This window comes from Acomys russatus, chromosome 17 (assembly GCF_903995435.1).
Source record: "Acomys russatus chromosome 17, mAcoRus1.1, whole genome shotgun sequence".
Lineage (NCBI taxonomy): Eukaryota > Metazoa > Chordata > Mammalia > Rodentia > Muridae > Acomys > Acomys russatus.
The window spans coordinates 46397015-46412935 of record NC_067153.1 but is presented as its reverse complement, the minus strand read 5'-3'; the positions used below and the strand labels follow the sequence as shown (position 1 = coordinate 46412935).

Genomic DNA, 15921 nt, shown 5'->3' with positions numbered 1-15921 from the left:
TGTCCCCATCACTAGCAGTGGCTTGCCCTCCGGCCTCACTCTAACAGCCTGTGGTGGCTTGTTTTGCTCAGGTGGTCACAACGCTCTTGGGACAGCCCAGTGCGCTCCAAGATTGCTGCATGCCAGGCCCATGCTAGAACCCACTGCTGATAGCTTGGTTATGTTTAAGCTGTGACTCTGCTGGGGTAGCAGTCTGTAGAACGCAAACACATAATTTAAAGAGGTTTAAGGAAGTCACCGTGCAACCTCCATCCAGATGGAGGAAGAGAACATTATCTTAGGCCAGCAGTCAGTCAGCACACTTCTGCGGAGACCAGCCGGGGATGTATTTTTTGGTGGTGTGTCACTACTCAGCTCTCTCCTGCAGCCCTAGTGCTCACACTGGAACTTTCCATGCCAGCTGCTGTAGGATTATATCTCCTTTAGTTTCAATTCACATTATATTAGTGACTAATGAGATGCTACATCTTTTTGTTTATTGGGCCTTCTGTGAAAATGCCTCCTGGGACCTTTTTTTCTTTTGCTGCCCTACCTTGATCCCAGTGAAGACCCCCTCTCCCACTCTCCTCAAGGAATCTGTTTCAACCTTCACAGTCAGGTCTTGAAATGTGGGCCAGGTGTGCACCTGTGTAGCAGGCATGCCCACCTTTATCTCTTCTGCACAGCGACCAGGTGTCCCTGCATTTCGTCATCAAATCCACCTTTACCTCACCACCCTGCAGCTCCATTTCCACGCTTACACCCCTCCCACAGAGCCTCTGAACAGCTCATCTGACTAGTGTACAGTTTGTCCATCCTGGCCCCAGGTTCTACATTTCTCTAGTTGCTGTAACTTATGAAAGCACCTTAATACATTTTTGTCGTGCTTAAGATGGAACCCAGGCCCTAGTGCACTGTAGACAGATACTGCACTTACAGGCTGCCCCACCCACCCTTATGGATCCATCCTGGCTAGCTAGTAGGAAACTCCTTGTTCTTCAGGAGGGTTTTAAAAAACCCATTAAAAATATTAACGGTTGGGGGAGATAACTCGGTTGATACCTGCTTAATGGGTATGGTGGCATATGCCTCAGAGGCAGAGGCAGAGGCAGAGACAGATGAATATCTGGAACTTTGAGATGAGTTTGGTCCAGGCCAGCCAGGGCTACATAGTGAGACCCTGTCTCAAAACAAACAAATGAAAAGAAGGAAAGAAAAAGAAAGAAAAACAACCAATCATAAAGACCTGAGTTTGACCCCCAGGGCCCAGATTTTTTAAAGCCAGGTAAAGTGGTCCATGTTTGTAATCTCAGTGCTGGGAAGGTCAATAGAGGAGGATCCCTCAGGGTTTGCAGTCCTCTTTGGGGCTAAACCAGTGAGCCCCACATCCCTGTCTCAAAAATATAAGGCAAGCAACACTTCAGGCATGGCACCCAAGCTTAGCCTTTGACCTCTCACACGTCTCATACCTCTATACCCCCACATAGAGAAGTACCTTAAAGTGTTCCAGAAGCTGTCAACAGTCCCCTATTCTTCATGCCACTGAATACAATCTTCCACCCTAGAATTTCATAGAAACCGATAATGAAGGCCACGGCATTCTCCGGCGAAGGGACATCAAGAATGCACTGTACGGCTTTGACATCCCCCTCACCCCAAGAGAATTTGAGAAGCTTTGGCAAACGTAAGCACATGCGTGGAGGGTGGGGGTCGGGTGGGGGTGGTTCTGGTGTGTCTGTTCAGTAAGTGCAGTGCCTCACCAGGGCCTCAGGGGAAGTGGGCCTGGGGATGGGTTGCTTCTGTGGCGTCCAATCCTGTGTCCTTGTTCCTCCTTCCTGGTAGAAAGCAGCTATGGGTAGACATGCTGATCCTCGGGCCTCTGAAGAACTGGGTATCCCCCAGCAGCAGTACTGAGTGGAGAGGTTTGCAGAGGTCATAGTTCAGGCCCCTGCTTTCTCTGCAGCAGAGAAAGAAATCACAGTCCAGCCAGCTCTCAGGGAAACTCCTTCAGCAGAGATGACAAAGGCAAAGACAGTCTGCCCATGCCTGAAGGTGGCAGGGAGTGCTAACGAGCCATTTATGGAGGAGATAAGCACATGGTGACAACTTGGAACAGTTTCCCAGGGAGCTCTTAAACTGGAACAGGATCTGATGATGCAAGGGACATTTTTCAAATATGTTTTAGACTTAGCTGATTTGAGCCGGTCCCGTTATGCTATCGCCCTGTGTTGATGCCTAAGTTTCTAGTGTGCTAACAGTGCAGTGTGCTCTGAGCTAAAGTGCAGGGAACTATAAGCTTACAGTGAAGTATACTCTGAGATGACAGTGTAGTGAGCTCTGAGCTAACAGTGCAGTGAGTTAATGAGCTTATAGTGCAGTATGCTCTGAGCTGACGGGGTAGTGAGCCCTGAGCTAACAGTGCAGCAAGCTATAAGCCTACAGAGCAGTAAGCTATAAGCTAGCAGTGCAGTGAGCCATAAGCTTAGAGTGCAGTGAACTGTAAGCTTATAGTGCAGTGTGCTCTGAGTTCCGGTTCCATCTTTGAGTGACCTCTTTCTTCAGTACACCCTGGTCAGCCTGCAGGTCCCCGGAAGGTCTGCACCAGCATTGCATGCCCACTCCGGGTCATGCTCACTGAACGGTGCTGCTTTTCACCTGCCCAAGGTGGAAGACTTAAATGCAGGCCGAGTCTAGAATTGAGTGGCACATTTTCTGTCTAATGGACAAAAGACAGCTTGGAGTTACTACATGGGAGGCTGGGGCTTCATGTGTTCAAGGGGAAACGGGCGGATGTAAAGAGCTCATGGCAGTATCTGCCACATGGGACGTAGCCTCAGGAAGGGACCATGCTCGTGCAGAAGCCAGAAGTGTGTACCTTAGTGCCCAGTGGGAACAGAAGCTTGGGCTTCGTGCAAAGGTGAAAGACAAAGATGTGGGAATGCTGGAAGCCTAAAGGGGACCGTGTTGTTACTTAAGGACCAGGAGCCAGAGGAGGAACCGAGGATGGAGAGCTACAGAAAGACCCCCCCCCATTTCACCCCACACCCTATTGCCAGGGTCCAGAGGAAATCAGGCTCTCTCTCTTTCTCTCTCTCTCTCTCTCTCTCTCTCTCTCTCTCTCTCTCTCTCTCTGGTTTTTCGAGACAGGGTTTCTCTGTGTAGCCTTGGCTGTCCTGGACTCACTTTGTAGACCAGGCTGGCCTGGAACTCACAGCAATCCACCTGCCTCTGCCTCCCGAGTTGCTGGGATAAAAGGTGTGTGCCACCAAACCCGGCTCAGGCCGTCTCTTATATCAGAGAGCTGCCTCCACCCCAGCAATAGCCATATCTGGGTGCTGCCGTAGAAGCTGCTAGAGTCCCAGCTGGCACTGAGCAGGAGCCGCCGCCGCCACCACTGTCCCCGCAGGACTCTGACCTCACCTACATCCACTGATCTAGATATCCTTGGAACAGCAGCATTGGGCACAGGGGTCTTGCAGCAGGATGAACAAGGAGCGCCACAGGGAAGGTGTCACTTTCCAGGCCAGCTGCTGCTGGAAGCCAGAGCAGCCAGAAGACAGACGCCAGGACTTCCAGAGATCAGGCCAGGTGCCCGTGCAGGGCAGCTGAACTCTGTGAAGGGCAAATCACAGTGGACCTTGTCCTGAGGGCCAAGAGACCAGTGGGAAGACAGTGTGGACAGGCCCATTAGAAGCCCCCAGAGGAAGGGGATCACAGGAGATCATCCTGGAGTTCAGAGGTCAAAGGGGGCTCTTGGTGCCAAGCAGGAAGAGGCTGCAGGCGCACTGGGACATCAGGAAGGAGATAAGTGTTGAGGACTGAGGAGGCAGTGCCAGCCTTTGGCAGCCCAGAAGTGAGGCTGTAGGAGAAGGCATGTGATGTGTGGAGTAGCTCACACAGTCAGCTTCTCCACTCAATCAGCTTCTCCGTCATGGCTGCTGGTGAGAACAAGCCTGCCCTCCATGTTTACAGCAGGAGGCACTGTGAGCAGTGAGGATGCACCCCCCGAGGGGGCTGCTCAGGGCACCAGTAGTAGGAAACAACAGTGAGACAGGTGACCCCACCAAGGCTGACTGACAGTGTACGGGAGGCAGTGCACCGCACTGCTGCTGATAAACAGGGGCCTATGAAGTCTGGTGTAGCTGGAGCCCACGTGACAGGAAGCGGAGGAAAGTGATGTGCTGGTCTTCTGAAAACCCGACTATGAGAGAACACAACAGATCCAGACAGAAAGGGCTTTCAACACCCATTATCCACTCAACACCTCCTCCAGCCCATGAAGTGCCCTTCCTAGCACTCTGGATCAGTCCGCAAGGGCCTGCTATGTGCCGTGGAGATAAGTTAATAAACTGACCTCAAATCTCAGCACTTCAGGCACCTCCATATTTCCTCTTCACCCAAACACCACAGTGTGCCAGACGGTTCCCAAGGACGTTTCCTTCCCAGGACGTGAAAAGGACTCGGCTGGCTTCCAGGACCTAGCTTCATCATCTCTGTGCTCACACGGAAGGCAGGGGACACTTGAGCTGGAGGGCCACACATGGGCGCTTCTCATTGCCAGGGCTGGCCCACGGAGATCAGGCTGGTTCTAAGGGTTAACAGAACAAAGGAATGCTGTCCACTGAAGCCAGCTCTTGGGTTGTGAGCCTGAGCACCCAGGCTCGCTTGGCTAGACTGCAGGAAGCTACTGAGGACCCCTCACCACATGGGAGGTATGCTCACCTTCAGTCACACGCTCACTCTGGAGACTCTGACTGATTCCCATGGTCCCCTGCTAGAGGGCAGCTCTGTCCTCAGTGTCCACACAGCAGCAGCTCTAGGACAGGACGCTTCAGCCGAGTCTGAACCAAGGGAAAGGGTGTTCCAGGTGCTGCTCATACAGAAAAAGCCTAAGGCCTCAGACAACCCAGGGCCCACAAGGGTGCACTGGGGTGGGTCGGGGCCTCCCTAGGAGCGACATTAGCATTCTGAGGCCTCCATGGCCTCATTCCTTCAGCTAACCTGAAACAAACTATTGGCAACAAGGAAGAAAACATATTATGGGTGTGCATAGCAGAGAGAGGGTGCAGGAGGAGAGCTACTGTGTCAGAGTCTGCGGAGACCAGCCAGCCAGGAGGCCCCAGCTGGATGCAAGGAAACACACAAGGCTGGTTGGGACTCAGATATAAAATAGTGCCTTACAGTATGAGTGCTGTGTGTCAGTATTCAACTCTAACCAGGAACTCTGAAATAAATAGAAGCCATGCTATAGGCTGTCTCCCCCGCCCAGCCTGACCACCCCCACCCCCTACCCCCCCCACCCTCCAAATCCCCTCACCCCCCCCACCCCACCCACCCACCTCCGTTCTCCACGAACAGGAAACGATGTTGCTCCTGTCACCACTAAAGAGCCTAGAGACCCTCCTTAGCTGCCAACTGAGTGACATCTGGGCAGGGCGTGCCTCAAGATGGAGAGGCTGGGTGTGCACGCCTGCAGCTTAGACAGGAAGATTGGCTGGGGCAGAGACACAGAAACAGAGGTTCACGGTGGGGATGCACCACCCACGAGGCTCAGCATGGAAACACTGTCACCGCTGGAATGCTTAAGCAAGCACCTGTGCCCCATGGCTGGAGCACCAAGCCTGGGAGAGCAGAAATGGCTCAGCACAGGATGGGGGCTACAGCGGAGGTCACTTCACCTATTGCAGTTCTGTCAGGGTTTGTTACATGTGCCCAGTGGGCACCAGTTTAGGAAGCTGGCCATTTTTCATTCTAAGCAGATGCTTGAGCCGTCAAACCACTAAGATGGCACCATAGAGAATTCCTCCAATGCCAGCTGCCCAAGGCTGCTGGGTCATCTCCAAAGCATGTCCCCTAGCCTTGATCGTGCCCTTTGCTTCTGGGGCCACAGTGCTCAAAAGTCCTTCTGAAATACATGTAGCAATCCAGTGTCCAAACAGCACGGAGGATTACAGCTCTCAGCGAAGCGGAGGGATGGATGTGCGGTTCTGCAGATTCCCAGGTGGGACTGATCCCAGTGTACACCAAGTGGGCGGAGTCACCTGCCTATACCATGAATTCATGGCTACTGCTGTGTGAAAACACAAGCTTTTATGGGGCCTCTGCTCAAAACACATTTTTTTTTTTTTTTTTTTTTTTGGCATATCTGTTGCTCAACCATTTTAAAATTCAACCTTTTATAGACAGTTGGGTTGTTGTTTTTTTTTTTTTTAATGTTACACAGAGGATTGCATAATGAAGGGTGAGGTTATGTAAGCAGAATTAGCTCTATGATTATTCACATTCATAGCAATATTTTTTTCACAACGGTGCAATCTGCTCTTCCATGTCTCTGTGATGAGAAGAGCCTGTTTGCGATCTTCATTAATAAAGTAATTAAGAAGTGTCTTTTCATTCAGCCCAAGTGTCACAGCAGAGAGCAGGCTGCTGGGGAAATCTGTGCTTCAGAAGTACACTGCCTGCTCCGTCTGGGACACACACACACACACACACACACACACACACACACACACACACACACGCACACGGGTCACATGGCTGCAGCAAGGCCTGACTGTTGGAAGCAATGAATAAGACACAGTGGTGCCTTGGGAAGCTCAGGAAGCTCGCATGCAACAGGAGACTTAACCTGGATTAAGCATCTGAAGGAAGCCACCCTCAGCCTGCAGCAAGTGCAAACCCGGCCTGGCAGTCCCCATAAACATTAAGTGTCCCTCATTAACCCCTAAGAATCTAAGCGAGGCCAGTATCATAGGACTTTAAACCAGGGAGGATGGAAAGGTTCTCTCCACCCCGAGGGTTGCCCATGGCGGGGCGGGGGGAGAAGGTTGACTCTCTGTCAGCAGGCCTCCTGTGGTAATGGGGGTGCTGGGAATATTGTTGCAGAGTGTCTCACTTGAGTCACGTGCACATCACTCTGTCAGACTAGGTACAGCCCTGAGGCTACACGGGTTCTCCTTTTTGTGCCTTGTTTTACCTAACTACATTTAGATGTATTTATTTTTACATGTGTGAGTGTTTTGCCTGCCTGAATGTGCATGTGTCCCACATGTGTCCCTGGTGTGTGAGGAGGCCAGAAGGAGGCATCAGATCCCTGGAACTGGAGTTATGGGTGGTTCTGAGGCACCATGTGTGTGCTGAGCATCAAACCCAAGTCCTCTAAAAGAGCAGCCAGTGTTCTTAATCATTCAGCTTCCTCTCCAACCCCCGAGCACATTGTTTTAAAAGCAAAGCTTCCAGGGAAAGGCAGGCTGTATTTTCCTGGGTCATCGTATGACAATCACTCCAATCACACACACCTGGGAAAGGCTTGCAGGCTCATGGTAACAAGCGTACAACGCAGTTATCCTGAGCCTCTACCCCCGAAGGGCTGCCACGGCTCCTGGAAGTTGGTAGAGCCTTGCCAGCAGTACCAGGGAATTCTGAGGTGCCTCAGCCGAGGGAAAGAAGTCACCAGAGGGTGACTTCCTCACTCATGTCAGAGACAGGTCTGTTGGCTGAAGGGAAGCCAACAGTGCTACATCTTCCATTGGCACCCAGGCAGGCCCTGTAACCCTCTTCATCAACAGGGCATGGGCGGCCATACTGGGGGCTCTCTTTGGGTACCATGCGGAGCGGTGCCTCTGAAAACCAGCTTCATCACCTCGGGGAACTAGGCTTAAATGCCTTAAATAGAAGATCCCGTTCCTTGTAACTCCTAAATTAATCTAGGAAAAGCCTCATCTGCCGATTTCACCTTTTCATTGATTAGCTGTGGACCAAGGCCTTTCTGTTAAAAACAAATGCCTTAAAAAAAAAAAAAAAAAAAGAAAGAAAGAAAAAAAAAAAAAAAGAAGAAAATGGTCAATTTGCCTTCAAATTTTTATTGAAGTAATTCTATTCTGTGTGAAGAGCATCAGGAGATAAAAACCTCCATTATTCCCTTTTTAATGAATTATAATTCAGAAAAATCTTGATAACAGAAAATGACTTAAAAAGGCACAATGCACAGTTCTTACCTTGTTTTCCTCCCAGGCTCTCTCACTGGGTGTGTGTAATTGGCGTCTCTTCACAGTGGAGACGACGGGGTGGGGGGCGCGCTTTTAACATCCTCGAATCAAGTGGTATTCATTTATTGAGGCTTCAAGATGGAATATGCTTCCTGAAAGATTTCCTTCTAACTCTTAGCAAAGCTCCATTTGCACGGAGGTGCCGAACTGAAAATGTGTGCAAAGCGGGCTTCAGTTCTCTGGATTTGCCACTGTGTTTCCATAAACACGGCAGATGTACGACTCGGGTCCATTCCCTTAGGGTGTGTCACCTAAGTCAGTGTTCCTGTTAAGTATAGGTGCAGAGAGGATCAGAGGCCAACTCATCAAGAGTCTGCTGGCCTTGTTGACCCTGATAAGGAAAAAAATGTGCCCCAAATTGCTGATATGGCCCTGGCCCCTGAGCACCAGCCCACCTTCCACACCACTGATGACAGAATCTTTTTTTTTTTTTTTTTTTTTAAAGCTATGACACTGAAGGAAGGGGTTACATCACGTACCAAGAGTTTCTGCAGAGACTGGGCATCCGATACTCCCCGAAGGTCCACCGGCCCTACAAAGAAGACTATTTCAACTTCCTGGGTCACTTCACGAAGCCCAAGCAGATCCAGGAGGAAATCCAGGAGCTACAGCAGATGACTGAAAGGTGGGTGTGTCAGCACTGGAGGTTGAACTCTGCCCTCGTTCACCCTGACAGGAAAGGCCGCTTTGACAGGGCTCCTGAAAGGCTGTGTGTGTGTGTGTGTGTGTGTGTGTGTGTGAGAGAGAGAGAGAGAGAGACAGGCCCCCGCTGAGCCTAGAAATCAGTTCAGCCAAAGAGCCACAACACAGGGGGCATTACATCATGTGTCTTTCCCCAGCCAACCTCACCTCACAAGCTCTTTCACATTTTATCACCACCCCTCCTGCGCCGCCCCCCCATCCCACCCCCAAACATTGCCTCTCCTGTTTGTGCGCAGCACGGTGCTGCACCCTGCAGTGGCCCATCTGGAATGTAGGCACCACAGGATGTCTGTGATACCCCACAGGCGCCATGCAAGCACCTTTAAATGAATGTAGGGATGGGTTGTGGCTTACCTTTCTGCTCTGAGGACTTTATCCCCAGGATAACCTAGAGCTGGTTGCAATCGCTCCAGGTGACTCACAGATATTTTCCCATCCCGAATCAGCACTCGGGCCTTCGGGAGTACGGCCTGGTGCTTGCCCATTGAAACAATTGCTGGAGACACTGGAGTGTATGTGACACGGGGTCCCCAGGAAATGAGGGTTTGAAATGCATACATGAATAGACCAGGATGTCTGAGCTTAAGCCAGACAGGGAAACACTGAGTGACGGTAAGCCACTGGGTGTGTGGCTTGTCTTGCTTTTACCTGTCTGTCTGGCTGTTCCTTGCCTGTCATTTCAACTGCTGGGACTCAGCTCTTGACCTCGCCCTACCCAAGTTGGTGGAAGAGGGGCTGCAGAAGCAGCCCTGAAGGAAACAAGAAAGCCACCACCGACACAGGGCAGAGCAGGAAGGGGGTGGGCTTAAGAAGCAAGCAGGTGGGGTTTACCCCAGGTTAGGTTGAAGTTACCGCACTGTGGAAACGGCAGGCAGAGAACCGAGCTTGTGAAATTCAGTGTAAAATTCGCACAAGGTTGATATAAATCAAATATGCCATAGACTGATGAAAAGTGGAATTTATCTTCAGCAGACAGGGCTGGCCTCATTACCCACGAGGGTCTTCACTCCTGTCTCTCCCCCCATGTGTGAGTAATGAGGCCCCTTGGTCCTTCTGTAGGCACATGCTTGCTTTCTTCTGTGCTGGTAACAGTGCCGGAATGAGACAATCTGTGTGCTGTTCCCCTCCTCAGGACCAGACAACTCACGCACACTCACTTGATGGCCTGCCTCAATGGTAAAGACAAAACACCCAAACAGCTCCATTTCCTTTAAAAAAAAAAAAAAAGTCACCTTTGCCCAGGCATGGAGGTGCCTGTTTGTGATCCCACTGTTGAAAGTGGGTCCCTGGGGCTTACTGGATGGCTGATCTTAACCTGGAGAGCTGCAGGCCAGAAAGAGACCCTGCCTCAGAACAAAGAGATGGTTTCTAAGGAACAGTAGCCGAGAACACCACCTCTGGCCTCCATGCACACCAGCACACCTGCACACCCTCACACCCTCACACCAGCACACACAGAAGATGCTGGCATTGCAGGAGTCATTAGATCATGGCTGCCCACCATGGTGACAACTGGCTTTTTGAACTCAGATCACATCAGTAGATGAATTAAAGGGAAAGAAGTAACCTTTGTTGTCTCTGATCCCAGGGAGCCGATTTTGCTAGGAGTGCCCTAGTGCAAGTTGCAGGCGAAACAGAGGCTTCTGTGGTCCTGTGTTCATTTCCGGGCCTTTATTCTGCACTTAAGACTGAGAACAGAAAAGCCAGTGACCAGCCACCTGGCGCAGGCCCATTCTAGGATGCCTCACTGTGCAGGTGAGGCCAGCAGGGAAGGGAGTAAGTGGGATTCGATGGCTACAGGGCCACGGCTGTGTCCTCCTCAATCTCACTGGCCTAAGTCCCCCAAAACATTGCTGCTGCTCAGTGTGGGCCCACAGCAGCTCTGTTTGGCAGCATTCTTCCATCTCGGCTTCAAGCCCTCATTTGCCCCATGCACATGTTTACTCTGAAAGGGAGGTAATTGCTGCTCAGAAGCCAGTCCAAGAAATGCTGAATGCCTCAATTTTTCCTAAAAATACATATCTCCAAAAAACCGTTTTGATTCTCTCCACTTGCACTCGCTTTCATTTTTGAAGGACTAAGTGGGATGCAGTGGCTGCGATGACAAGCAGGGCCTCTGTCCCAAGGGGCCAGATCCACGGGACACTGTAAGCAACTCAAGGCAGCTATTGCTGGTTTTGCCCAGCATGGTCACCCAGGCTAGATGCCAGTGTCATGAGTGCCTTGTAGATGGGAGGCCCACAAGGGACAGGCCTGGACCTCCACACACCTCCTCTCGACGCCTCTTCCTCTGCCTCACCTGCCTTCTGACAGTTTGGGATCAGCAGTTTGTTTTCAGGCTTGCTCAAGGAGCCATCCCGCAAATACTAAGGGGAAATACTGGACAAGAACCAGAAAAGGTCCAGTGTTTGGAAGCCATAACTCATTCTGTCCCCTGAGGGACAACCAGAAACCAAGAGGGCACCTGAGCCCATCAGATAAGCATCCCCTCCCCCCGCCCCCCCTGTTGCTGTTTCACCCCCCCCCCCCCCGCCGGCTTAGGAGGAAGATGCTCAGAGACATGGAAGAGTGGACATGCTGGAATTGAGACTGTCCACCGCCTGCCACACTAGATAGGTGCACTGGCTGGTTTTGTGTGTCAACTTGACACAAGCTGGGAGTCATCAGAGAGGAAGGAGCCTCAGTTGAGGAGAGGCCTTCATGAGATCCAGCTGTAAGGCATCTTTTCAGTTAGCGATCAGTAGGGGAGGGCCCAGCCCATTGTGGGTGGTACCATCCCTGGGCTGGTAGCCTTGGGTTCTATAAGAAAGCAGGCTGAGCAAGCCAGTAAGCAGCACCTTCCATGGCCTCTGCATCAGCTCCTGCCTCCAGGTTCCAACTCTGCTTGAGTTCCTGCCCTGATTTCCTCCAACAATCAACTGTGGTGTAGAAGTGTAAGCCGAAGAAACCCTTTTCCTCCCCAACCTGCATTTTGGTCATGGTGTTTTCATCACAGCAATGGAAACCCTAACGGAGGTAGTAGGGGGTGTAGGGGGAATGCCTGTTCAAGTGTGCATGTGTGTGCTGTCCATGTGGAGGCCAGAGGTCAAGCTCAGGTGTTGTGCCTCAAGTGCAGTCCTCAATGTTCTCTGTGACAAGGCTTCTCAGTCCCCTGGGCTGGCTGGCAAGGCCCAGAGAGAGATCTGCTCGTCTCTGCCTTCCCAGTGCTAGGGTTGCACGTCAGGCCACCACACCTGTATTTCTCACCTGGCTGCAGGAGATCGAACTGGAGTGCACACACTCTACTGAGTGAGCCCCCTCCGTGCTGCTTTAGCTCACTGAAGTGAAGAAGGGTCTACCTCAGGAGTAGACCATAGAGACTGAAACACATGCTTCAGGAAAGTCACCTCTGGCCACACACACTCTGTCCTCATCTACCCAGTGGGCCGAGGCTCACGGCAGGGTCATTGAGGAGACCCCGTGTGTCAGCACACTGGGATGCTGGCTCCTGCTCTGTGAGTCACGTACAGGTGGTAGCTGTGTTTCTAGAAGTGGACACACCTGACGATAAGGTGAAGCCAGGGCTGAGAGACAGCTCCATGGTTAAGAGCGCTTGCTGCTCTTTCAGAGGGCCTGAGTTCTGTTCCCAGCACCCACCCCAGGTTATCCACAACTGCTTGGAACTCCAGCCCCAGGGGATCCGGCACCTAAAGGGTGCCCGGCACCCAAAGGGCATCCACTGTCTCACGTGCACATGCCCACATTTAGGCCCACCTGCACATAATTTAGAAATTATAAAACAAAAAATAAACTGTAAATAAAATAAGATGAAAAGATGAAGTGTCCCGGGATGTTTTTGTCCTCAATACTGACAGGACCCTGAGCTTGTATACAGCCCTTGCTCACTGTCTTCCTCCAGTCCTGTCACCTTGGCGCTGGCCAGCTAGTGTCCCAGTGAGACCAACTCTAGTATTTAGAATAGCAACCCACTGCTGCTATGGGGCTTGGCGGTTCCTCTCACAAGCTGCTTTTTTTTTTCCTACCAGTCCACTGTGCTGTACATGTGTCCTCCCCGTATCTCCAGGCATGTCCCCTCTGCGATGGTAACCCTGTTGAGGATACCTATTTGAGGCCCCTCGTGCCGAGCACCCACAGTAGCACATGTCCCATAGTAGGTACACATGAGCATTTATTGAGGACAGAGGCATTTTTCTTACCAACCATAACCTTGTGTTAAACTCTTGGTTCCCTTCGAAAAGCACTGACTCTTAATGCAACAAACCCTTGGTCCACGTTGCTCCAGGACAGCTCTGCTAATGATGATGCTGACAAGACAATGGTGGTGGAGGAGGCTAATAGCATTTCTCTGGGACATCTTTTCCCACAAACACCTCTCCAACCCCACAAAAATAGCTTCCATAATAGCTCTTGGCTGAGCAATCAAGTTGTCACAGTGGAGCAAGCATCAAGAGTCACTTTTCTCCTGGCCTTAGGTGTCTGGGGGTGGCTTCTCTTTCAGGGAGACGCTGATGGACCACTATGAGGAGATCAGCAAGGCACTCAACATGCTAGAGAAATCCAAGTCGGGCTCCACAGCCCTCTTCAAGGTGCAGAAGGTGCTGCAGGAATGCGGGTGTCCCATGAAGGAGGAGGAGCTCATCAGCCTTCTGAAGAGGTTGCCTGCCTTCCCTCCCTCTTTTCCTTTCTTCCTCCTTCACCCTCCTCTCCCCTTCCTTCTAGTTTGTCCCTCTCTGTACTGGTTAATAGGCTGGCATGTTGGCTTTTTCCCTTCTTCCACGTCCACGCACACAGCCTCAACCCTGAGGCGACCTCCACTTGCAGCTTGCTATTCTGTGTTCCGGCTGCAGGCAACGAGACTCCTTTGATAAGGGCTTAACTTCTCCCAGTGCCCAGTTGGGGGGGCTTCCACATTGAAAGCAGCAGCCCTTTGCCCTTTGCCCTTTGCCCTTTGCCCCTGCTGCTGCCTCCCACCCACACAGTCAGGAGCTCGAGGCTTTGAGCTGATGGCCTTGGAGCAGACTGTGTGCCTTTCTAGATGACAAGCTCAGATCAACACTTCTTGACTTTTTGCTTTTCTTCTTCTTCTTCTCCTCCTCCTCCTCCTCCTCCTCCTCCTCTTCCTCCTCCTCCTCCCCCTTCTTCCTTCTTCTTCTCCTCCTCCCCCTTCTTCCTTCTTCCTTCTTCTTCTTTTTACTTTTTAACTTGTAAGCTTGTCTCCACTGTCTTCTACCGTCTTAAACAAACACACAGAACTTACCGCACAGCTCACTGTGTGCTGCTGCACCTGACTTCCGGTGCTCCGCAAGCAGAATCCATCTCACCCTGACCAGCCATCACTTTTCCTTTCTACATAGTACTTTCCCCGGGCTCACGAGATTCTTATTCCTGTTTGCTTAGTCTTCGGGTTCCTTGTCACTGCTGATAAATCCCCAGCTCGCCCTGTGACAAACGTCTCTGTCCAGTGTGTTCAGTTTCCTAAGGTACACTATTTGTGTTCTATGAGTCTTGGAAGTTTTCTTGGCTTAGCTCATTACTGAGTTCCTTTCCTTTGTTCATTTTGAACATGGGGCTACCCAGACTTGATCCCTCGTAGCTTTCGATCTTTCTCACTTAGTTTGTATCTCTGACTTGTCTCTCTGGGTTCTGGGATTGTCCCTGGTTCTCACTTCCAACTCCTCGCTCTCACCGTCCTCCATCAGTCAGTGCCTGCGTTTATCCTCCTTACGGCAGACATCCTGTTCTTAGTTCATGGACATCGATCTCATTTATAAGAAATTAACAATTGTTTTTCAAAGTTTCATTGCATGCGGGGGTGGGGTTCGGGTGGGAGGATGAGGCTCAGTGGGTAAAAGGGCTTGCTGCCAAGTCTGACCACCTGAGTTCAGTGCTCTGAGCGACTAATCCCCACAAGTTGCCTTCTGGTCTCTACACCCATGCTGTGGCACATACAACAAATAAGTAATTGTAATTGTTTTGTAGACCAGGCAGGCCTTGAACTCACAGAGATCTGCCTCTGCCTCCCCAAGTGCTGGGATTAAGGTGTGTGCCACCATGCCTGGCTATAATTTAAATCTTTTAAAAACCGTTTTCTTAGCCAGGCATGGTGGCGCACACCTTTAATCCCAGCACTCAGGAGGCAGAGGCAGGCAAATTGCTACACAGAGAGACTCTGTCTCGGAAAAAAAAAGAAAAAGAAAAAGAAAAAGAAAAACAGTTTTCTTTACCTGAGAAATTTGTCTCTCAGTGTTGCATTTGTAACAATCCTTCATACTGGACGCTTCTTTCATGCCTGTCTTCCCAGATTTCAGGGTTACATTTTTCCTGTGGCCTCGCTTCTCTACTGAATCCAAGAAGAGCCATAGACATATGCAGTATGTTGACTTTGTTCTTGTTGGGGACTGAGGGCTGTGCTGCTGAGTCTGTGCACAGCCCCGCCTCTGCTTTCCTGCCTTCCGTTCTCCCTTCACTGGAGTCCTTGCTGAAGTAATTTTCTAGGGAAGGGCAGACCTCATTCTGGGGTGCTTTAATTGTCCCTCATACAGATAGGAAGCGGGTCTGCACCTGGAATCCAGGAAGAAAATAATTTTCCTTTCTGGTTTTGGAGACATTGCTTCATTATGTGCAAGCTGTAATACACCCACTACCCCCCCCCCTCTCTCTGTGTGTGTGTGTGTGTGTGTGTATGCGTGTATGCAAACATGTGTGAATATTGGGTGTGTGTGCATACTGTGTATTGTATGCATGGCTAGGCTGTATATTATAGTGTATATATGTCTTATATAGTATGTGCATGCATGTGTGTTTATAGTATGTGATACACACTGCATGTGTGTTTGTGGTATGTGGTGTGTGTATGCATATGTGGTACATATGTGCATATATATGGCATACATACAATATGTGCATGTATGTGGTGTATATATGCATATTGTATGTGTGTTGTGTGTGCAGTGTGTGTGTGTGTGTGTGTGAGGTGTGCTTGTGTGGTATGTGTGGAGTTTGTGCATATGTTGTGTGATGTGTGTGGCGTGTGGAAATGGAGGGCCATACCATCTTGAACTGCTCACGTGTTTCTCCTTTCAGAGTCTTCTTGCTGAATCTATTTCCAGCTGAATAAGAATTGATGTGTTCAATGAATAAATCATGGGAAAATAGGCACAGATAAACAATTAGTTAAATGGCTCCAAGAGTC

The 15921-nt window shown here is 50.6% G+C and overlaps 1 protein-coding gene across 1 annotated transcript in view; it reads left to right on the top strand.

The window, feature by feature from the left end:
• The window catches only part of Efcab6 (EF-hand calcium binding domain 6), a 164244-nt gene that overhangs the window by 117380 nt on the left and 30943 nt on the right, over positions 1-15921 (top strand). The window contains exons 21-24 of the mRNA XM_051159414.1: positions 1545-1663; positions 8473-8660; positions 12550-12560; positions 13232-13383. Of these exons, the coding sequence (XP_051015371.1) occupies positions 1545-1663; positions 8473-8660; positions 12550-12560; positions 13232-13383 (470 nt within the window). The remainder of the gene's footprint in view (positions 1-1544; positions 1664-8472; positions 8661-12549; positions 12561-13231; positions 13384-15921) is intronic.